The sequence below is a fragment of the Emydura macquarii genome, unplaced genomic scaffold (genome assembly GCF_026122565.2).
Source record: "Emydura macquarii macquarii isolate MOO-44397 ecotype Brisbane River unplaced genomic scaffold, CSIRO-AGI_Emac_v2 contig_1390, whole genome shotgun sequence".
NCBI lineage: Eukaryota > Metazoa > Chordata > Testudines > Chelidae > Emydura > Emydura macquarii.
In genome coordinates this window covers 20,000,001-20,022,816 of record NW_027131527.1, presented here as the reverse complement: position 1 = coordinate 20,022,816, position 22,816 = coordinate 20,000,001, and the positions used below count along the sequence as shown (strand labels likewise).

The window sequence follows — 22,816 nt, the reverse complement described above, 5'->3', positions numbered from 1 at the left end:
ATGTGTCTGATTGCTTTAATCCTTTAACATTTCTCTTATTTCTTTTTATAATAAACCTTTAGTTTTAGTTACTAAAGGATTGGCTGGTAGCATGGTATTTTGGCTAAGATCTAAACTTGTATTGATCTGGTACTGTGGCTGACCCTTTGGAGTCAGAAGAAACCTTTTTGGTAAAGAGCATAGAATTTTAAATAACTGGTCTCTTTACTGAACCTACTGGCTGAGTGGGAGCCAGAGACTGGAATGCAGTAAAGAGGGCTGTGTGTGTGTATATATGTATATATATATATTTTTTTTTTTGACTTTTTGATAACCACTGTGGGGAACCAGAAGCACTGTTTGTGGCTGGTTGGGAAGTCTGACTTCAGTGTCATCCACCAGGGCTGGGAGAATCTGCTCTCCTTTTACAGCCTGTCCTGCCCTGGGCATTTTCAGGTGGCTACCCTAGGCACGGACGGGTCACAGAGTGCAGCTAGGTGGCATCTCCACTATCTTCTTTCTTTCTTTACATTCATTACTTGAGTCTTCAGCATCTCTCTTTAGTTTGAATTTATACTGCATTGGACAACATAAATGATTTTGCATTTCTCACCTTTTCCCTAGAAATCTTTGTTCTGGAATACCACCACACATTATCTACTACATGTGTTACATTGTTTTACTGTTTTGTTCATGTTAAAAATATTAAGGAATTTGGAAAAACAACAAATTGTTTTGTATTGATGCTAACTTATGTGTTTGTATTTTTAATATGAAATCTGAAACTCTCACCATAGGCAATAAGTTTAGGTGATATAAAAACAATCCTGCAAATACACATACATGAGTAACTTCACAATGATGAATGGTCTACTTGTGCTCAATGGAACTACTCATGTGTCAAGTTGCTCCCATCTGTAAGTGTTTGCAAGATGGGGCCAAAAAAGTGCTAGGTAGTAGATTTCATATTCAAAATGGTTGGAATGGGACATATGAAGATTTTTTTAGCTAACTGGAATAAGTGTTTGTAATTATTCATAAACTGAGCTGTTTGCTGGTGTTTTTTCCTGATGGACATTAGCAAGAACACATGCAAAGATTTTCAAACAGGACAAACATTTCAATATTTTTGTCATTTCTTAGAAAACGTATAATATACAATAAGTAATAGAATGCTTCACTGAGCTGAGAGCAGACTGTCAAATATATGGTGTTCAGTCTGATGCAACAGTGATCACTATTTTTCCTAGAAGTATCCATCTCCGCTAATAGAATATTCCCTTGGGAAGTTGGACCATATTAAAACTAGAAATGTATATTAAACTAGGAAAAAATTACTACAGGGAAATCCCGTTTTAGCAGTGGAGACTAGGTTCATTGTTTCTGATCTGTGATTGTGTACTAATGAAAGAGTATTTATCTGATAAAGCAAATCTGCATTTCCCCTTTCAGTAGGAATGTTAAAACCATTCTTACTAGCTTTAATCTAATTTTCTGCAGTCACAGCTGTTATGTTTTAAGGTCACATTTCTTTGAGTGATAATCTGACATCTAGTTCTGTAGTTTCTTGTTTTAGAAGTCACTTTTCTTCATTTATTCTCTTGTGAAATTTGTCTTCTCTCCTGTGGCTACTTTACCATTTTCCTTTTAGGCAACCTGCTATTGCAAAATACTTCAAGCTGTTGTAACTTGTACTGCTTGTGTCAGCCTTCTAACAACTCTCACACTCACGTTTACCTCACTGGGTTGGGCTTTTGAAAACAGCATGGTTTCATACTCCCTGATTAGGAAAGCACTTACAAGTGTAACTTTGGAAAGGATCAGATACCTACATTGTTCAGTGCCTAAATCGCTGCATTAAGAGACTCTTGAGATTAAATTTTAATCAACTTTTAAACAAACTCAAGAGCAATTGAAAGTCAAGAAAAGCTGCTGGTCAAGTGAGCTACAAAGGACTTCAGGCAAAAACCAAAGAACAGACATGGGGATATTTTATTCAGAGGTATGTGGCCATTTCCTATACGGTATGTGAAACTGTAGAAGATATAGAAATAAGACATTTAGGTTTCTTTCACAGGCTCATATTAGACAAGATGCAGTTTTCAATTTCTAAAGTGTAACACTTTACATGTGGCTACGGGTACTTTTTTGTAATAATAAATACATTACATGAGGTATTTCATTTTCAGAGAGGAAGGTGTTGACTAAGTTAGAGTATGCTACAGTTCTGCATTCAGATCAAAGCAGTTCGTGGTTCTGCTTGCATGTTGTTAGGCAATGGGACTGAGTGGCCACTTTGCTTTAGATTTAATACAGGTGGTAAATTAGCATTGAGAGCCAAATCCAGCTGCCATTTCTCTTTACTTAAGGAAGAAGAGTTCTCTTCTCACAGTCTGGGGAATGGGGGGAGAAGGGAAGTGTCTTGAATTTAGCAAGGGTGCTGTATAAAATGTATGATCAAGTACTTTCCATAATTACAGCCTAGGAACCGTCTCTCTCATTTGCTCCCTAAACTCTGATTACAATGAATTGGTTTATTCTTTTAGATATAGCACAGCATGTACATTCCTCTCAAAAATTAAATTTACATATGGAAAAGTAATAAAGGTCTCATTTAAAAAAAGTAAAAAGTTATTTCAAATGAAAGGGAAAAAGGCACTTGAATTTCATTGTTATACATATAGTTCCGTTCCACATGGTCATATATCAACTGACTGGTTGGACTTCTTTCCACTTTAAAAGGAAATTGTTGTAAATGACTGTCTAAAACTTTGAAATCTTTACTATGCTGACAGAATTTTCTTGGGCTTTTTATATTAAAAGTGGGCCTAATTTGTCTAACAATCAAAAACAAAGTTTACAATGTTTAATTAGAACAGAGTCAGTGTAATTATTGTCAACATTTCTTTTGTACTTTTTAGTAAACAATTCTTGATTTGTTAGGCATTTTCCCTGTTGAACGTGTTTTTGGGGAGTAATTTTCTTTGCAAAGTAGGGCTCATACATGACTAATATAAATGAACAATGATGTAAATGAGTGACAAGTTATAATTTCTGGACAGTTGGGATGGTGCCAGATTTTTCAGATATTGCAAAAATGGTGAAAATAATGGTTTTATTTTCCAATTATTCTCTTCAACAATGATTCTCACCTAATTTGTAGAATAGGCATGTTAATTTGAACTAGATTTTAGGGCATAAATTAATGCAATGGGAAGTTTCTGGAATGGAGTATCTATGCTTTGTGGGAAGTGACTCCATTTTATAAGAGCAAATGGAAACTTATGAAATACTCTTACAATTCCCAGGCAGTTTTGAGAGATTGTCGTTATCTGTACATTGGGTCACAGTTACAAGGCTAGCTGTACTACTGTCCCGTTTCTGAGTATACTCCTTCAGGTGTCAGGCCTCATGCCCTTTCCACCTCAAGGGAGATATTCTCAAATTCTCCCACTCTTAGATGAGATTCTGGGATACAGGACCCTGTGCATCAACTGTGCTTACCCAGCACGTCCGACTGAGCTCAGCTCCTGTGACTCTTCCTTTCAGGAGTCTATGACTACTGGTGTATACAGCTTTCTTAAATCAGCATACTTACTTATCACAGTACAAACAAAGCATAAGAGAAAAAAAGAACTTAAACATGTTTCCAGGCACACTGGAACCTGTGCAGGTAACCTGTGCAGGATTATTCCTCTTCAGACACCCTTCAGACACAAGGGTGTGTGCACACATATGGGTTCCCAGATCACGTGCCCAACAACTACCTTCTCTTTTCAGAGACAGTCACTTTTAAAACTGATATAGTCCTTTTGATCTCATGGTTCCAGGCCTTTAGTTGTAATGGCATTATCTCAGAACAACCTTCAAGTGTTTGCCATGGGATGGCTTATCTGTAGTCATTTTTTCCTCTTCCTGCTTATTTTTACCTTTCAGCACGCTATTAGATAAAGCCAACACATTCTTACAGTAAACACCCCAACAACCAGATATTCATAAGTTACAGATCAACTCCACTTCCACCACGCTCCGATTTAACGAAGTGCTTTATGACAGATTTTGCTCAGTCTTACTGTGTCATCAGTATTTTGATTATAGGAGATAAGTTTTATTGCATTCAGAGCCTGATGCAATACCCAGTAAGTCTATGGAAAGACTCCCGCTGGCTTCAGTGGGCTTTGGATCAGGCTCTTAGAGGATCCATGCTCCCCTTTTTAGATTATTCCTCTTACTCTGGCAGGATCTGTGCTGACCATTGTCTGACTCTGCACTGCCCTTACAGGTTTTCACAACAAATGGAAGGAAGTCATACAAGTAATTGCAGAGCCCATAGAATTGAGGGGAGTCAACATTCTACAGAGTGGCCTGTTCCCCACAACTTCACACACACTGCATGCACCCCCTCCCCCCTGTGGATCATATATCATGTCCTTGTGTAAGGTCTTGTGCTGTTTTAGAGACAAGCATTTCCTCCTTCCTTGCCTCTCTTAGATGCAGGGCAACCTCTGCTCTCTGGTGTCCCCTTTAAGTCCTGGACCCTTGTAGAGTGGATGAAGACCTAGGGAAGGCAGAGTTAGGTGTTGGGAGAGAGGAATATGGTCCTAAAGGAAAAGTTAAGTCTTGGGGAAAATCCAGGCTACTGCTTCTTTAAGGGCCTGGGGCCAGGAGCCTTGTAGAGTGGGCTGGGTAGGAGTCTCCTCTCACCCAGCCAATTGGGACAAGCTCTGGGAAGACTGTATATACTCTTTCCTCAGAAGCTGGTTTGCTGGTGGAGGGTGAAAGGATTGATTGGGGAAAAAGGACCAGCTGGAGGGGAAGCTGGCTGAGGCTGTAAGATGGCCTAAGTGAGAGCTTCAGATCCCAGGATGAGAGCTGTGGGACCACTTGTCTTAGGGAGAGGGGCAGAGGGACTGTCTGAAGTACACCCGGCTCCTTCAGAGGCTCACAGCTTGTAAATGCCTCTGCCTCAACTCCTGATTTGTGCCTTGTCATCCAGGATCTTCTTCAGAAGAGGCAGTTCCTGTTCCTACTTTGATCTGAGCTCCTGCTGTGTGACAGGGGAGTCTAGTCTAGTCTGTCTTGTGTATGTTTTCAGGGCCTCCAGATCCGCCCCCGTCAGCTCCTGCTTCTGGTTTCTGCTTTGTATCTGGCCACTCACTCAGACTTCAAGGGCTAGATTCACAAAAGAACTTAGGAAACTAACTGCCACTTTAGGTGCCTAAATCCTACCATCAGTCCCCACTGGGATTCACAGAACCTCTGCTCAGATGCTCCCGAATGCTGTATGCCTCTAAACACGGTGAGTAAATTTTTGCAGGGAAAATTCCCTAAGTGCTTATATTTCTGCCTCTGAGCATGTGCACTGAAGCCCTTACCAGGCATCTGGAAGCCTAAGCCCAAAACGATGCATGAACTGGGGGAAGACAGGTGTTCCTTTGCCTAAATTACCCACAGGACCCAATTCAGTAAGTGTGGTCAGAGCTGGTCTACTGGATGAGGTCCCTATAGGCAAGTTTACACAAAATAGCTGAGGAGAGTACCACTATCCTAACCACTGAGCTAAAAGTTATGAGGGAGGTCCCCCTTTCTGGTTTTTGTTAAAATGGTGTAGGTGCCTAACATCAAGACAAGGTTTGCAGAAGAGATCCCCCAGTGGAGGGAGGCATGGGTTTAGCACACCCCTTGGCTTGTCATCTCCCATTGGCTCGCATAGGCAAGGAGCCACATAGTGTGTTGGCTTTTGTGAATCCCATTCTGATGTGCCTCTCTTTCCCCATTCACTGTATAGAGAGCCTAACCTGGGCTTTGTGAATCGCAGTGATATTTCCAGGAGCCTAACAGTTAAGCATGGCAACACTGAGTGGAGTCATGCCTAAGTTTTGTGAATCTAGCCCCAAGTTTCCCTGAAGTTCAGAGACCTGAGATTCCAACTTGCTGATTACGTTCTGGGCCATGTTCTTCCAGGTTGTTTCCTTTTCCACCTTAGCCAAAGTGGTTTGTAGTTCCTCTTTCGATCAGGCTATCGTTAGAGCCCTGCACAGATAATATTTGGATCCACATCCTCCACAATCTGCAGACACGGTCCATCGATATCCGCATCCATGGATATAAAGCGAATATCTGCATATTTGCAGGGCTCCACCATTGTCATTTGAATCCTGCGATCTGAACCTGTAACTCAGCACTCTGGTCATGCAGATCAATGGAGTTTTCCTAAAGTTATCTCCAAAACCAGCCACTGCTCTTCTTTGCAAGACAGGCATTCTCCCAGAGGTGTGATCATGGCCTTGTTTCTGTAGATGTTCATCTTAATTTAGTACTGCTAATAATCCAGGAGACTGAAGTCATTTCTCAAGAGCAGCTGTATTACAAGGTATTTCATGCTGCTCAACTAGTGTGCCTAAGGCAGAGTCCTCTTCTATGTGTAAAAGGATAAAACTGTCTGTTTGCTGAGTCCCTAGCTTCTCCTTTAAGGCTCTAATACCTGCTGTTAACTGTTATTAGTCTTGAAAAGTTTGCTGTTATTCCTCCTCTTTGGTGTGTGTGTGTGTGTGTGTGTGTGTGTGTGTGTGTGTGTTTTTGTTAATGAAGGACAAGATGCAATCTTAAGATCAGTCACTTGCAATTTCTGAGAAGGCTCCCTGGCCATCACTTCTCTTGGAGGCATGCGTCTCTCTCCCTTTTTGACTGAGATATCTCCAGGCTGAACAGTTCCTTGCCTTCACTGTGTTGGCTTGTGTACTTTCTCATCAGAGCATTAACAGTGTAATTGCCTGCAGCTATAAGTTACCACACAGCACTTCCTATGCAAGCCTATTTTATTCTTAAGGTAAAAGCACTACTGAGGAAAACAAGAAAAGAAACTCTATTCATGCAAATAAACGTACCAGAAATCACCTCAACCCTAACATGGGTTCGGACAGGAACAGTCCTTCAAAACCTCACCAAGTGGTTTCTTTATGGTTTCAAGTTCATCATACCTTCCATTCAGAACAAGTACACAATCTTATGGGGCCTCAGTAGGTCCTTCCCTGATGATTGGGACCCTCCTTGGACCAGAAGGCTTGTCCATTTGTTGGATCAGGAAGAAAACCTTGAGGCTGTTTAAAACCAGGCTATTTATCTACATATCCTTGTCTGTTGGTTCCCTGGAGAATCCTGTTTGAACTACTATATGCAAACCTCTTGATGGCAGGGCTTCAAAGGGCTGATAACCAGAGTTAGCATACCCGAAGTTACAGACAATCTCAAAATAACACAAACAATTGCCTTTTTAGTACAGTGTACCTCAAAGCTACTGAATTAAATTCAGTAATGTTAATCTTAATTCCATAAGATTTGTCCAGGAGATTGTCATATCTGTCACAGCACATACCTCCCTATTCAAGGGAAATTACTTCCTTGTGGTGTTCACCTTACCAGAGCACTCTCCACCCTTTCTCTATAAACAGCCACAGCTGAAATTTACAAGGTCTGAGAAAAAATAGAAGTAGACCTTTAAATAAAGGGGAAGTGTTTTATGTAGCTACATTGTAAAGCAAGAGTACCAGGAACACATTCTGACCCCCAGAGCCTGCACCCTATAATCCAGCCAGCCCCTTTTTTTTAGTTTAAGCCCCTGCTCTAGTCCTACCTTATTTGTTGCTTTTATCTCTCTTCTAAATGAGGGACTTCGACTACCCAGTTATAAACTGGTCAAATGGCACAACAACACAGCATCTGAAAAACCAATTTCTTTATGATGTGATTATTTTTTTAGAACAGCCAGCTCTTAAGCACTCAAGAAGAAAGGACAGTCTTGAGTAAGCCTTAAATAACACACAGGAGCTAATTCAAGAAGTGACAGTGGTTAAGCCACTAAGTAATAGTGGCCACAACATAATTAGGTTCAGAATCTAAGGGGTAATAGGGTACCAAAAAGTGACCACTTTAGAAAGGAAGATTTCACTAAAATGAGAATATTAGTCAAGGAAAGCCATAAAGTTAAAAGTAAAGGAAGTAAAATCCCTAGAGATGGCATGGATGCTACTTAAGAAAACAATAACAGTGCCTCAGAAGGCACATTAAATAGCTGAACAAAAAGGAAACAAGGCAGGCAAGGAGTAAACCATTATGGCTAAATGGCAAGGTTTGAAAGGCTATTTGAGCCAGACTGAAATCTTTCTAAATTTGGAAATCTGACTCTACTGAAAGCAATAAACACCAACATAAACTAGAGCAGGCAATATTAGGGAAATTAGAAGGGATTAAATGGATTTTGAAGAGCCAACAGCAAAAGGGGTAAAAATAAACAAATGAGATTCTTTAAGTATATCAGAAGGAGGAAGGCTGTGACAGAACTTCTAGGTCCCTTGTATCACCAGGGGTTTAACGGAGCAGTTAAGGAAGACAAGGACATTGCTGAGAAACTAAACAACTTCTGAATCAGTCTTCACTGTTAAGGATGTTGAGAAGATTCCTTCCTGGGACCTGCTTTTTTCTGGATTACAAAAATGAGGTACTCTCAGGGCAGATCTACATGCTTCAGGGATATTATTTCTGAAGCACACCAATGTGTTGTGAACTAATTGGTCCACTAGAACCCGCTGCAGCACACTAAAAAGTTTCCTAGTACACAATAACACAGTACCATTTCAATACCAGCATTCAGAGGTCTATTCATTGGGATGTGTAGGGAGGTGAGTGGGGAGGTGCTGTGGACTTCCTCGGAGGAAGAGTCGCCACACCCCAGCTGGTCAGATCCAGGCCCGCCAGGCCAATCTGCCTGGCAACAGAGAGGTGGAGCTAACCCAGGAAAGGGAAGTATAAAAGTCTGGCCAAGGAGCTCCGTAAGAGGGAAGCTGCTGCCAGAGGCAAATATGCCCTCCCGCAGATTGCAGTCTAGACCTCACCCCCAACGAGCAGCTGCTGCTGCTCGGAGCAACCACCCCACCCCACCCCACCCCACGGAGCGGAGGCCCCAGAACCTGCCCAGCTAGTCAGGCCCCGGTGACTGAACCGGGCTGCCAAGCCCTGGCACCTGGACCGAGCTCCCTGAGACTCTGTGGGAGGGACTGCCCTCCGAGGCCGGCGCTGACCTGGAGGAGCTGCCTGATGCCAAGAAACCCTGGGAGCCCTGTGACCTGGAGGAGCTGCCCTCCGCTGAGGAGTTCCCGGACTTGCCGCTGATCGACGAGAATGGACTGGTGGGCCTGTGTGTGCTGAGTACCCCAGTGACCCCGAGGAAACGGAGAACTTAGGTATCAGGGAAAGGAAGTGGCCCAGGGACAGCCCTAGCAAGTGGCTGAATCAGGGGTGAAACCCCCCGTCAGCGTGTTGCGGTGGGAGCCCCACTGACCCAGTCACTGATAGGGCCCTGGGCTGGGACGCAGTGGAGACAGGTGGGCCTGCGTCCCCCTCCTCCCTTCCCTAACCACCCTGGGAGGAAATGCTATCCTCTGCTGTCCTAGACTGCTTCCCTGCCTGAGGGCTGGAGACAGTAGACTGCTTGCCTGCCCCGCCCTGCCTGAGGACTGGGCTAAGACCTGTGAAAAGGCACGATTATTCCCCCTGTAGGGAGGCACTGTGGCCTTCCTCGGAGCCTGGGCCTGAGGGAGGGTCGCCATGCCCCAGCCGGACCGTGCCCCCGGCTACAGGATGGGATTGCTAAAAGAAAAAAAGCCCAATTTATCCTGGCAAGAAATTGGGCTGCTTATATTTAAGCTTCTCAACCAATATTTACAGAAGTGAAGTGATCCTTTCTTGATATTTTTTAAAAGTTTCTATTTTAACCTGAAGTATGGCTCTATTCTGAAAAGTGACTATGTAGAAACTGTACCTTCTTACTCAGCGGTTCTGATCCAATGGGATTACTCATCATCTGTGAAGGTAAACATCTGTGTAAGTGGTTTAGTGGACAGGGATCCAATATTTTTCAGGATTGAACTTATAGTGTTTACTGTGGTAACTAGCTCCAATGAAGTCAATGGGCTCTTTGCATGGCTAAAGTGGTCTGTTGATTATTATTATAACAGAAAAACAAAATGTGTGACCTAAACAGAGGCAAAGACACCAAAAAAGGAAATTTAGGAACTGCTGAATTACAACTATAGTTTTCAGTTCTGCCTGGAGCATCGTCTTCCAGTTTCACATACAGAAATTAATAGTTTGGCTTATTATAGCCATGCCAAACCTGATGCTTTCCTCTCCTGGTCTATTAAACTGTTAAACTGGAATAGGCAGATTTGTGCTGTGATTTATCTCCTGGCACCATCTGGTGGAATTTAGCTATCACTGCAACATCCATCTGAATTACTGTATAGCCTAAAGCACTCTCAAGGTTGTCCACGTCTACAATACAGAACAGTAGCTATGTTGGCATAACCCTGTAGTGTGGACTCAGCCTAGAGTGGTGGAAGGGGTTTTTCTGTCACTGCAGCAACACCACTGCCCTGCATGACAGTAGCTAGGTGGAGGAAAGCATTCTTCCGCTGACTTAGCTGCAACTACACTGGGGCAGAAGTTAGGTTGGCATAGCTCATAAGGGTGGATTGTTCACACTCCTGAATGCCATAACTATGTCAATCTAAGTTCTAAATGTAGACCAGGCCCTAGAAATTAACCCTCCCTTTTAATATTCCTTTAGATTCTCTCTCCTGGATAAGTAGGAGATCACCAACACTCCCATAATGAACAAGCCAAAATTAGGGTGAGAGAAGCCATTTTACCTAACCTCACTTGAGCTCATGAAATGTTAGCAGCTTAAATGATCCCATAAAATAACCTAAGATCCTTCAAGATGTTAAAAAGCATGGTCGTCACAGTATGTGTACACACACACACGTAGTATAGGATCTGTTGAGAAATTTTAATCTTTCCTGATTTGCAATATTATACATTATTTCCTACTCATCTAAATCCTGACCTCCCACTGATATGCATCTGCATTAGGGGAGTGATTCAACTCTCATTGCAGCCCATGGGAATCTTGACTTTTTCCATTCTATGAGAGTTGAGCTGGGCCCTAGCTTAGTTCTCTTTTTGAATTTTGTGTGTAAGGTTTCCCCCACTGTTCCTATGTAAGGTTCAGGACAGTGCAATATGTATCTCAGTATCTACACTTGCTTGTTTATTAGTTAGACCTTAATCTTTCTCTCTTTTCATAGGGCCTGAGCCTGTGAGGTGTTGAGCGCTTCACAAAAGGTGGGAAATGAGGGCCCTCGCATCTACTTCAAAGGGAGCTAGGGGGAACTCATTTCACCTAGTGGGAAACACTTGGCTCCTCCTAGGCTCAGGCCTATAAATGCATGGTTCACTAACATTTCCTTCCCTCATTTCCTCAGCCCATTTGCCAGGCAGCTTATGATAATGACTTCAATCAAGTTCAGCTACTGTTGGAAGAGGATAGCAATTATTTGAACATTCGAGATAGCTTTTTTGGAGACACACCTCTAATCTGTGCATGCAGAGGGGGGCACAACAGAATAGCCAATTATCTTTTGAAATGGAACGCTGATGTGAACCTCAGAAACAGCGTGAGTGGCAATAGCCAGATATCCTAGTAATGTTTTATGGTTTTTGTTAATGAAATCCAACTACATTTCGCAAGTAGGAGTGGAGGAAAATGTTTGCAGTATTGCCAACCTCAGAAGTTTAAAAATCACAAGTCGGACCTAAAAAAAGATTCATGAGACTGGCCCCTAAATTGTGATTTAAAAAAAATTTTTTTTTTAAGTTGTGTCCTGAGTTTTACACTCACCCATCCTCAGTGCATGTGGGACAGCTAGTGAGAGAAATTGGATTTTTAGTCATTGCAGCCTTACAGCAATTAATGTTGCGACCCAGCCTGCACATCAACTCCATCCAGACCACAGTTCTTCACCCATTTTGGCCCCTACTGCATCTCTGGAAGCTCTTCATCATCTCCCAGGCCTGGCAGGAGGGCAGATCCAGGGGATCTTCACACACACACACACACACACACACACACCCACCCACCCACTCCAGGTCTGGAGGGAGGTTAATTCCAAGGAAGCCCTCTTCTCTCCCTTCCCAGGCCTAGTGTTTCTCCATTACAGAGGAGCAGCAGACAAATACATTTTTCAGAGGAGAGGAAGGAGGAGCAGAGCTGCAAGGCTTTTACTGCTCTCCCGCCAACCCCACCCAGAAACTTTTCTTCCTCCTAAGGGCATGGGGAACTCTCCATGCTTCTGCAGCAGCTCTGTTTTGGCTGCTTATTCCAAACCCCTCCTACCCCCTTCTTCACAGCCTCACCCCACATCTGCTCCTCTTACTCTGTCTCCCACCCCTTCCCTTCACTGTCCCCTTTCCATTTAGTTTATCCCCGCCCCCAAAAAAATCATGGAACAAAAGTTGACATTTATCATATCACTGTGCTTGTGTGATAAACCCTTCCCCCACCCTATATGTCTTCAGTAGATTGTAAGCTCTGTGGGAGTGGGATCATCTATGGCTCCGGGGTACGATGCCTAGCACAATGGGGTTGTGGGAATAGCTTTCACCTCACAAATCCCTGCACACTCCACCCACAGACTGGTGATGGGGTTCACTTAAGCCCCATAATGTGGCTGAGGAAGGGGAGTTGCTGACTGAGCAGTTGCACAGGGCAGCCTCTGCACCTGCAGCAAGCAGTGTGTTAGCTGTGTGTCACACAGGATCCATTTTGTCCCCCATTAACATCTCAGCCAAGGCATCATTATTTTTGCCTAGACTGACATGAAAGCCGGTGAAATGTTCTGATTAGGGGAAGGCCAATAGGATCTCTCATGACACAGATTAATGGCACACAACTACTCTTGCTGTTCTGAACCCACAGGCTATGTTAACGGTCACATGGGAACTGCAGTGCACTTCCTCCCACCCACTCACTCCCCAACCTGGCCCAGGATAGGAGAGGTTGATTGCAGACCTCAGTGCACATTGCATCCCATGAAGCCCAGTTACCATGACTTTGTGCTGCTGAAGTGCATGTCATTCAGTTAAACAAGATACATGAGTCCTTGTTTCAACATTAGTGAAAGATCACTACTCCAGAGGTATCACCACTCAGAAAGCTGTGAATTACTCCAGGGGGAATAACAGTACATTTAATGCTAATAAGAGCTGTTTCCTCTCTGTTTAGAAAGAGCGCACATGTTTGCATTATGCTGTGAGAAAACGATTTAATTTTCTTGACTACCTGCTCATCATCATCCTAATGCCTGTTCTGCTTATTGGCTATTTTCTCATGGTGAGTACAAACTAAACTAGAAAGACCTACCTTACATTTTTTCCTATCCTGACACCCACTGTAGGCATGTAGACTTCCTGGCAGTGGCATGCCATCCATGTATGCAAGGCTTGCATTGACCATCACAAAAGTCACAAAACCCATGACCCAATCGGCAGCCTGCAGGCCAATTCCATCTAGCTCCCCACCACATCTTGTAGAACAAAATGGCATCCCACGCACAGCGTGTCCTCATATGCACCATACATGCAAGGTCATGCCACATAAAGGACACCATGTTGGACCACCTAAAGCATACCAGTGTAGAATTACATGCCTTTAAAAGCATCACAGCACACCACTGCTACCTGCACCAGCTGCTGTTTGTTTCTCCTTTTATGCTCTCCAGTAACTTTTATATAGGCTTTCACATGTCAAGTAATATGGATTTATTAATGAACTCCCACTCACTCAGTCTTCCTACCTGGCTCACACCTTTGGTACAAGATTCTTAGTTCTGGCTCTGCTGAGGACATCCTATAGCAGATTCACTCTCCAGCCTTCCTAAGTGGCTTTTACTGCTTTTAGGCTTAACCCAGGCCCGGTTGGGAGGGGTGGGGGGTAGGGAGAGAATGAGATTCTTCTCCACTTCAGTCTCTACCAACTAGCAATTCCCAGTGCTTTTTCTCTCGAGTCTCCCAGACCATTTAACTCCTACCTGACACCTCATCTTTTTGTAAGACTCCCATGATTCCTTCCCAGCTGGATCTAGTAATTGAACAAGGCCATCTGATCCCTAGCCAGTCAGGGTCAGCTGAGTGGGTAGTTGATCATTATAGGCAAGACTGGGCCTGGTTCCCCTTAAAGGGCCAGCCAGCCTGTGGCACCCACATATCACAAATTAGCTATTGCAGGCAGGACTCTGTACTGTAGCTTATCCAGAGTTATGAATACACACAAAATCATGGGTTGTGGTTTTCAAATTTGGGAGTGAGTAAGAACTATAAAAATGTATAAAGACCTCAGGATTTGGCTCTGAATATAACTGACATTCTGCTGAGAGAGTAGTGTCACATTTAAGTGTACTGAACAAATAGGGCACCTCCATTTTTTTGAGTAGCTCTCATAGCCAGCCCAAATCTGCTTAGTAGCTTGTGTTACTGGAATTAACTTTCCAACTGTGTTGGACTTTTTCCCATATGTTAAACAGGTATCAAAGACTAAGCAGAATGAAAACCTAATCAAGATGTTACTTCGAGCTGGTGTCGATGTTAATGCTACAGACTATGTAAGTGGGCTTGTGAGTGGACCCTGTGTCCGCACTAGAGTGGTGTATGCAACATTAATTTAGTTATTTTAGAAAAGATAACTTTCAGAAGCTACTAGAAATAGTATCATTCTCAGGGGTAGATCAACCACTGAGAGGTTATTTTGATATGTTAAGCTGTGCATTGCGGCTCAGTGTTGTCCTTTGAATTTTATGATGAAATTTGTTGAAGTACACAATTTTCTCCCCCTTGGCAGCTCAGCTTCGCTTTTATTCAACTTGGTTATTTTTCTTCCCACTGGCTTCTTAATTACTATTGCTCCAAACACAGCATCTAAAATAAATGTGAAATGTTAGACATACTCCACTTACCCTGGTGTGTTACATTTGATTGTCAGCCTCTTTCTTGCTGGAGTCTTAGTCAAGTGCAGGGGAACAATGAAGTGTCACATTGCCACAACACCCTTAAAGGAGTGCAAGCTGCAAAGGAAACTTACCTGAGTTCAGTCAACAATCTGCCTTCAGTGGGGTGAACATGCTTTAATTCACCAGGGGTGATGAAAAGATTTTGTGAGTGTAGAACTGGGACTATCAAGTTTGCCGGTAGGTGTGGAGTCAGGTAGTGAAAATCTTCCATAAAAACAACACCAGAAAGGAACTGACTCCCTAGGTCAAAGTGGTTAGATTAACTTTGTGGCTATCCTAAGTGATGTCATGGTATGAGAGATGGTATGAACAGCTAGGCTAGAACCACTTATCTATTCAAAGTCAGGATGGGTTCAGGTTCTAGTCCTACATGTAAGCCCTCAGCCTGGCTTCACAAACATCCATGGACCTGGGCTGATGCAGTTTATGGGTCAAGGGCACTTCCCAAACTTTACCATTGTTCTGTCCTGGAGGAGGGGGATGGTCTGATCTCTACAACTTCTTAGTCTTCAGAGGGCACCAGGTGGCTGCTTCTCTCTCCTAGTCACATCAGGAGAGTACCAGGAGGCCTCTTATCTCCATCAGGAACTTTGGGTATAGTAAATAGCCTCTTTGCCTCTCCTCCACATAGAGCAGGAAGAGAGGGAAAAATTTAGCTCTTTCTTCAGCCAGTTTCTGCAACACTAAAGCATGAGCAGATAGTGTTGTATAAGCCTTAGTTATTGATATAACTTTTAGGGAAGGTCTTGATATTCAATAGCAGCCATAGGCTACTTGCTAGGGAATCCCAGGTGCTTCTCTAGCTACCATACAAAAGCAGAAGTGGTGTGACAGGAGCAGACATGCTTCTTCATTCCTGTTCTTCTCTTAAAGGAATGCAATAATTTCTCTAGTGTAATGACCTAAGGAAGAAAGATTCTTGAGTCACTGAGGCCAGCCATTCGAAGGAAACATGATCACAACCTAATGTGTTGCAACTGCATCTTCCAACATGTTGTTGTACAATTCAGTTTTAAAAAGCCTGCAAAACTTACACTGCGTGCTAGTAAACATGTCTAGATAATACATTCAGATGGAAAAAACCAGCATAACTGTCCACTTTTTAAAATGTTAACATTTGATAGTCATGCCTGATAATCAATCTAAGTGTGTAATCAGAGATTTCATTCAATTTAATTAAAAAAAAATCACTGAAATGTCACATCATGGGTAAAGATTCTCACTCTAACATAGCAACACCCTGCTAAATAGAGAGAGCCAATGATTACTATGTAATGCTTCTCTAACTGTTGTAATGATTATTGTATTGTGTCTGATATTTACAGGGCTAGGATTTGTAAACAGTTAAAATTCCTAAATACAGAAATAGTTTAAAGAAACCAAACCCTGCTAAATTCACTGGACTGGCCACAAACATCCAGTGATTCTCCTCTACTCAGGCTACTGCCTCGCCACATTTACTAGCATGCAATGTAAGCTTTGCTGTAGTGCAGTGGGCCATATTCACGTTCAAGCTTTGGGGAGATTGAAGTCTGGGCCTGTATTTAGATCCTTATTTTGTGGCTTAGCCCCATCTTTAGTAAACAGTAAAACAATCAAACTTGTCACTCCACCACATGAAGGGCCTTCTGCCTCTGTGTCATTTATGGCTACATATACACATAAAACAACTTCCAAGCTACAAGTACCATTGGGAGATGGGCTGCTGAAATGAAAAATAAATGGATGTATCTAAAACTTCTGCTTAAAGGGTGGTAAAAGTAAACTGTACCTGGATTCTGTTTACTTTCAGTCTGGTAGTACAGCCCTTCACTATGCCTGTGAAATGAAAAATCAGTCAATCATTCCTCTGCTACTTGAAGCCCATGCAGACCCTTCTATAAAGAATAAGGTAAGGAGAAATATCTGATAATAGCTATGTATGTGAGCATTTCCCTGCTAAGCTTCCAGAAATCAGGTGGCTGGCACAGGGTGAATGCAGAGTGCACTGCTCCGCAAGAGTAGATTCACTTTCTGGGGAGGACAAAGAAGTATTTGTCCCACTGCCTTCCTAGGAGGAGAGCAGCTTTAAATTGTATATAGTGCGTGATTGGAGCTGTGCAGGCTGCCTGGGGGATGTATTGAATCAATGGGTCTCCTGGAGCCTTGGCCATGCCCCTGCCAGTCCAGCACTGCCCACTTCCAGCTATGATGTCTATTTGCAGGCTCCCTGGTGGAATGAGATATGTGGGTACCCTCCCCAGGTGTATTTTCTGCCACAGGGAGGCTGGCACACTGGCTTATACTAGTGTAAGCAACTTCCATTCCTAAAGGAGACTCATCCATCACTAATCAAACGTCAAAGGAAAGGACTTATTTTTCACCACCTACCAACCAAACACATGCAAGTAGCTTGGCAATGCTGCTCTCTTCACTTATTATTGCTTCCACATGGACTTCTGACATCATTCCAATTAGATAACAGAATGGATTTTGCTGTGATTGAACTAAAGGGCTCTGACCCGCTGACTGACGGGGAGCAGCATCAGACCCAGTTCATTTTGGTACATTTGTAAGTGCTAGGGATTCTTATCATTATGGATCAGACAATAAAACCCATATAGGGTGAACACAAATGGGCTGATCTCTCTAGTGAGGGTACATCTACACTGCAGTCAGGGATGTGATGGCAGCCCATGTAGACATACCCAAGCTGGTTTTAATCTAGTTAGTGTGAGTGCCAATAGTAACAAAGCTGCGGCAGCAGAGACTTCAGCATGGGCTTTACTTGCCTGCCCTGGACTGTGAGTACTTAGTCCGCTGGCTCCCTAGGCACCTTTTGAGGAGCAGTGGAGACTGTCCGGGGATTTCTGCTTGATGTCCCCTTCAGGTTCCCTCCGTTTGACCCTTTGACACTCATGCCCGTTCCTCTTTCCTCATTTGTTGTCCCCCATAATCAGTTGAGTCCTGGGCCCAGTGACTCCTCCCCTTAGGCTGGGGGAGGGGCCTCAAGCCCGCCCACTTCCTGGAACACAAATAGGATCCTGGGTACTTAGTCAGGGAGCTAGCCTGTACCGAAGTCTGTGCTGCCACAACTTCACTCCTACTGGCATTGGTGCTAAGTGGATTAATGCTACACCTCCTGTATTTCTACACATGCTTCACTCACACTCAAGCACCTGCTTCCATGACTGTTAGAACAGTGTATTTTGTCTATTTCTTTCAGAATGGGGAGACTCCATTGGATATAGTGAGAAGATTAAAGTTCACCACCATTGAACATGTGTTAAAGAAGGCATCCTAGTCCTCCTGAGATGATGTTTTGGTTAGGCATGGAAAAAAACAAACCTACCTATCTGGGCATTTCCTCTTGTTCAGTACCAAGAATGCCATGGAGGTGGTTATTTTGGTTTGTTTTACAGAGTTGATGTTTGCTGCAGACATGTACTGTATTATATCTACTGGTGTGCAGTCAGTACATACAGCATTTTATTCCATTGACCAATAATTTTTCTCCTTACTTACACTAGAGCAGGGAATTTTAAAAAGTTATTTATTTATTTGAAATGTAATTACTGTAGAAGCCATGATTCACAACAGATTCAGAAAAAATTGTATTTAAATTTCATAACTTTTTAAAAAGATGGCTGGATATATTTGACCACAGGACAGTTGTCACCAGAGGTCTGCAGGCTCAATATATAACATTTTCAGCTTTTCCATTCTCAATTTTCATGATTAATGAAGACAATCCAGAGCCTGATTTTGCAGGCATTCTGTCCATGTGTAGCGAACTGCTGCTCCCCGACACCCCCCCCCCCTTTTATAGCTGGGTGTAGTGATGCAGCAACTCAGCCTGAATTTTCCCCACTGTCCTTTGGCTCAGTCTAGCTGTAAGAGTGACCTGGCCCTCAGGCCAGACCACTTTGGAGTCCAGCCCCTTCCAGGGCTTCAGAGTCTTTTATCAAGGTCTCACCAAACCTATGAAAACAACCCAACCTTCAGCCTGGCCGGAGTCAGCAGGCCACCTCTCCCTCATGTGCAAGCCTTAAGTTGCTATACTCCGTCTCCGATGACCCCACTACCCAAGGGCTGGCACACTTCTCCCTTCAGGCAGGCTGCCGCTCATCTGGTCTTCTGCCTCCAGTCAGGCTTCCAGGTCTCCTTAGGAGAGGCTTGTCTTCTCATCTCACTTGCCTTCTTCTTAGCCTTCTTTCAGGCTGCTTCCCAAAGGGGAGAAAAACTCCTCTCTGTGGGGGTTACCTGCCACCTGTGCTCATCCAGCTCTGTATGGACATCCCCAGCTCTCCCCTGATAACTAAGCTGAGCCCCTGATCTCATTTGATCAGGACAGCTGTTGAGGGGGGGGGGACAGGAGGAGCTGATGGATCTCACACCTGAACCTTTAAATTGCCACCCAGCTATGTGACAACATGGAACTCTCATTTTTGTCCCTGTGGTGCTTTTGAAGGGGAACATGGACAAATAAAATCTAATACTTCCCAGTCAAGACGTAAAGGGACATCCTTCTTTCCTGCACCAGCGACACTCAGTGCAGGAGGAGCAAGGGTGGCACTCTGTAAGCAGCTCTCTGGTTCTCACCTCTGGGTCAGTGCTAACCATGCTTACAGCTACTCCTGGGCAGCTCCAAATTTCACTATGGCATAGGGTCCTTAATGGAACATCAGTGGAGGATTGCTGTGGCAGGCTGGAGTTCTTCCACATGCCTTTCCCCCCCCCCCCCCCCCCCCGCCATAGTCCTTACACCTACAAGTGAGGGCATGGAAGCATATTTTGTTTGACATACATTTGAGAAAAAGGACATTCTTGAAAAACAAGGGGGTAGTAGGAGAGACTATAATGGGAGTCAGTGCTGACATTACTGGTGGCCTGGAGAAGGGAATGTGATACGCAATAGGATTGGAAATGCAGGCCAGAGCAAGGCAGTGTAGGGTCTTACTACATCAGCAGAGGCTTTAAATACAGGTTTTGCCCCTATCTGCCTGATACGATTGCCATTTGGGAGACTTAAGAGAAGCAACTTCCAGAGAGAGCAGCCTAGAAGCCTCACCTAAGAAATGTAACATGACTGCATGAGAGCTGTACAGGTGTGAGGCTGAGCTGGAAAAGAAAGAGCAAAAGGCAGACAGATAATGTTTCTAATAAAAATAGAAGCACAGGTGATATTTGCTATTATTTTGGGAAGTCTAGTGAAAATTCAAGAAAAAGTGTGGATGTAATTTTTTGGCGTGTGACTATTTTGCTCTTTCTATATTTGCAATACATGTGGGGGGTTATTACTTCTGGCTGCTGTATCCTCTGTGTCACTCCCCTCGTTCATATTTGGTAGAAACAACCAACCAATAAAAATCTTAAAATGAAAAATATCTGTCCCTTTCCATCACTCATTTTTTTTGTTTAAAATCTCACTTCTGGGTGTTGATTTCCCTATTGCCACCTCTGCATGTTCAAAAATCTCAAGTTAGACATCCAAAGGGTCATGAGATTGGCTTCAAAATCATGAGGATAAAATAACAATTAACTGTTTAAAAACCCTTGATTACTGTTGAGACAGTGGTTCCCAACCTTTTTGGCTTGAGGGCCATAACTATCATTTTTACAACCCTAAAGGGCCACCAGTCTATCAGCTCATAAAAAATGTATTGTTGTATACGCCATTAAGGACTACAAATCACTACATATTTAAAGTAAACATTTTGATGTTACTGTGCTTGTTTCTACATTCACTATTTTGCACCTACAAATTACTCACAGTATGTCACACACTCGCGGACAAAGCACTAGTGTAGATGAGTGAATGTCACTACACACTGAAGCACATGGTCTGGCAGCTAAGTCATAGTGGGTGGCCTACTAAGTGCAGGCCAAACCAGAAAGCACTGATTTTTAGAGTCCTGCCTCTCTTCTGGCTGCTTTGCCAGCAGCCTCCTCCCTCTGCCCACTGCAGCCAGACAGAAGGAGTTCAAAGAGGAGGCTGTCTCCTTGCTGATCTCTCATGCTCCTGGCTGCAGCAGGGAAACCGCATGTGTCCTATAGCCCCATGCACTCCACCTGGGTACCTAGGTAGTGGCTCCCTTCTGCAGCTAGGGGGATGGGAGATCAGTGTTCCCTAGGGACCCAGGCAGAGCGCTATGCCATGCTCCCTGCTGGAGCCAGAGGAAGGGCGTGCTGATCTCCCATCCCCTTGGGTACAGCAAGGAGCATGCCCCGCTCTTTTAGCCCCGTGGCAATGCGCTCTGCCTGGGTCCTTGGGCAGCAGCTCCCTTCTGCAGCCAGCGGGAGGGGAGTGGTGGGCCACTATGAAAGACCCCGTGGGCCAGGTAGAAACCACTGTGTTATGACATTAAACACCTAACTCTTGTTGATGCTGAGACACCCCCATTGATAGTTTCTGGATTAGAGAAGATGTAGAGGGATGTTCTATTGGATATGGAATAGGAAAACTCTTATATTAGATTAAAATTAATACTTAGACAGCTAACCCAGGAACAACAAGAGATGATTTTATGAGGTCTTTTTAATTAATTGCAACAATGTCTTAAATCTCAAAGCATAAGTACACACAATGTATTTCCATGATCTGCATATTTTCCAAGTAATCATACCCTAAGCGCCTAGTTGCTTACTGTTAATAATATAAAAAGCCCAACAGTCTCCCCACACCGTTTTTAAGACAGGAGTACTCTGCAAGAACAAGTATAGTTTTTCAGCATCTTAAACGCATTGAAAGAACTACCAAGGGTAACAAATCAGAAATCTTTAACTGAAAGAACTCAACACAGAATCAAGAACTTCACTTAAATGAAAGCACCAAATAGCTGAGTCTGCTCACAGCTTGCTTGCAGCTGCATTACTGACTGAAGGAACGCACTCAGGGGAGTTAGTTAAACCTAAACATTAACATATATATCAGTTAGTACCTATTGGTTAGTAATTACCACATCACAGCTGCACATGAAAATCATGTATCTGAATTTTTAGCATGTCTCTTGTAGATTGGATGGAAAAGTTTACGAATACCTACAAAGCTGAAATAAATCTTTCAATATGAGCTAATAAAACTTAGCACTTGTGATCTGTTCATCTTTAAAGTCCTTTACAAACATTAACAAATTAATCCTCACTACATCCCTACAAGGTAGGTATTATTCCCATTTTGCAAATAGGAAACTGTCAAAGAAATTGAGTGAGTTGCCAGAGGCTACAAAGGGAATCATTCTCAAGCACCAAAGTTAATTTTTTTTGACTAACAACTTTGACAATCTGTTTAAAAACTGTCCAGTAAAAAAACCCACGCTCTTTAAAAGCTATGAAAAAAATGCTACTGGCTGGAACTGGATGAACGTCATTAATCATCCACTGACAGACTATATTACAGAGATTAAAGCATTTCAAAGAAAGTGATCCCCTGCAGCATTACATGAGGTGTGCATATGACTGGCTTTGTAGCTTCAAAACTGATTCCTCTTAGAAATGTAGCTCAGCTTCCTGGGGTAGTTCTCTACTTACTGAAATTCACCAGCAGGTTGGAAACTGCAGTAGAGTGACAAATGTAGTAAAATACAAGCCAGTCACCATAAAGCCTTTTACTTATCCCATGATAAATAACTTTAAGGAAAGAAAACTGTACAAGAAAACCATCCTTATTGCCAAGCATAACAGAAAAATCAAATCAGTCAATCTTAGGTACCACTGTGTCGCTTCAGGGATGAGTCTTCATCATCTCAATGATTTTTACATACATGCGCTTAGCTGCATCAAGACCCCAGGTGAAATCTAGATGTTCCCATTCGGGAAAGTGCTTGTGGTGAATGAGATTAGTAATTCGACCAAGTAAGGCAGCCATGTCCCTTGGGTCTGCAAACAAGTCATGTCCACCACTCCAAACGGCGATGGGCATTTTCAAGTCTTCTATCTTGTATATAGGAGGGGTAGTC

The 22,816-nt window shown here is 43.2% G+C and overlaps 2 protein-coding genes across 5 annotated transcripts in view; one reads left to right on the top strand and one right to left on the bottom strand.

The window, feature by feature from the left end:
* Nucleotides 1-1,829: 1,829 nt before the first annotated feature.
* On the top strand, nt 1,830-19,587 carry ANKRD22 (ankyrin repeat domain 22). 2 transcript variants are annotated; one of them, XM_067552795.1, is made up of 6 exons: nt 1,830-1,981; nt 11,301-11,492; nt 13,100-13,207; nt 14,397-14,474; nt 16,672-16,770; nt 18,085-19,587. In XM_067552795.1, the coding sequence occupies exons 1-6, from the start codon at nt 1,961-1,963 to the stop codon at nt 18,160-18,162; spliced, it is 576 nt and encodes a 191-aa protein (XP_067408896.1). In that variant the 5' UTR covers nt 1,830-1,960; the 3' UTR covers nt 18,163-19,587. The 2 variants fall into 2 exon arrangements, with proteins under 2 accessions (XP_067408896.1, XP_067408897.1); XM_067552796.1 differs by lacking the exon at nt 1,830-1,981 and adding an exon at nt 5,041-5,278.
* Nucleotides 19,588-21,378: 1,791 nt separating this feature from the next.
* Nucleotides 21,379-22,816, bottom strand: part of LOC137156124 (putative lysosomal acid lipase/cholesteryl ester hydrolase) — a 23,850-nt gene continuing 22,412 nt past the window's right edge. For all 3 annotated transcript variants that reach the window (XM_067552792.1, XM_067552793.1, XM_067552794.1), the window contains one exon: nt 21,379-22,815. In XM_067552792.1, the coding sequence (XP_067408893.1) occupies nt 22,582-22,815 (234 nt within the window). In that variant the 3' untranslated portion in view covers nt 21,379-22,581. The remainder of the gene's footprint in view (nt 22,816) is intronic.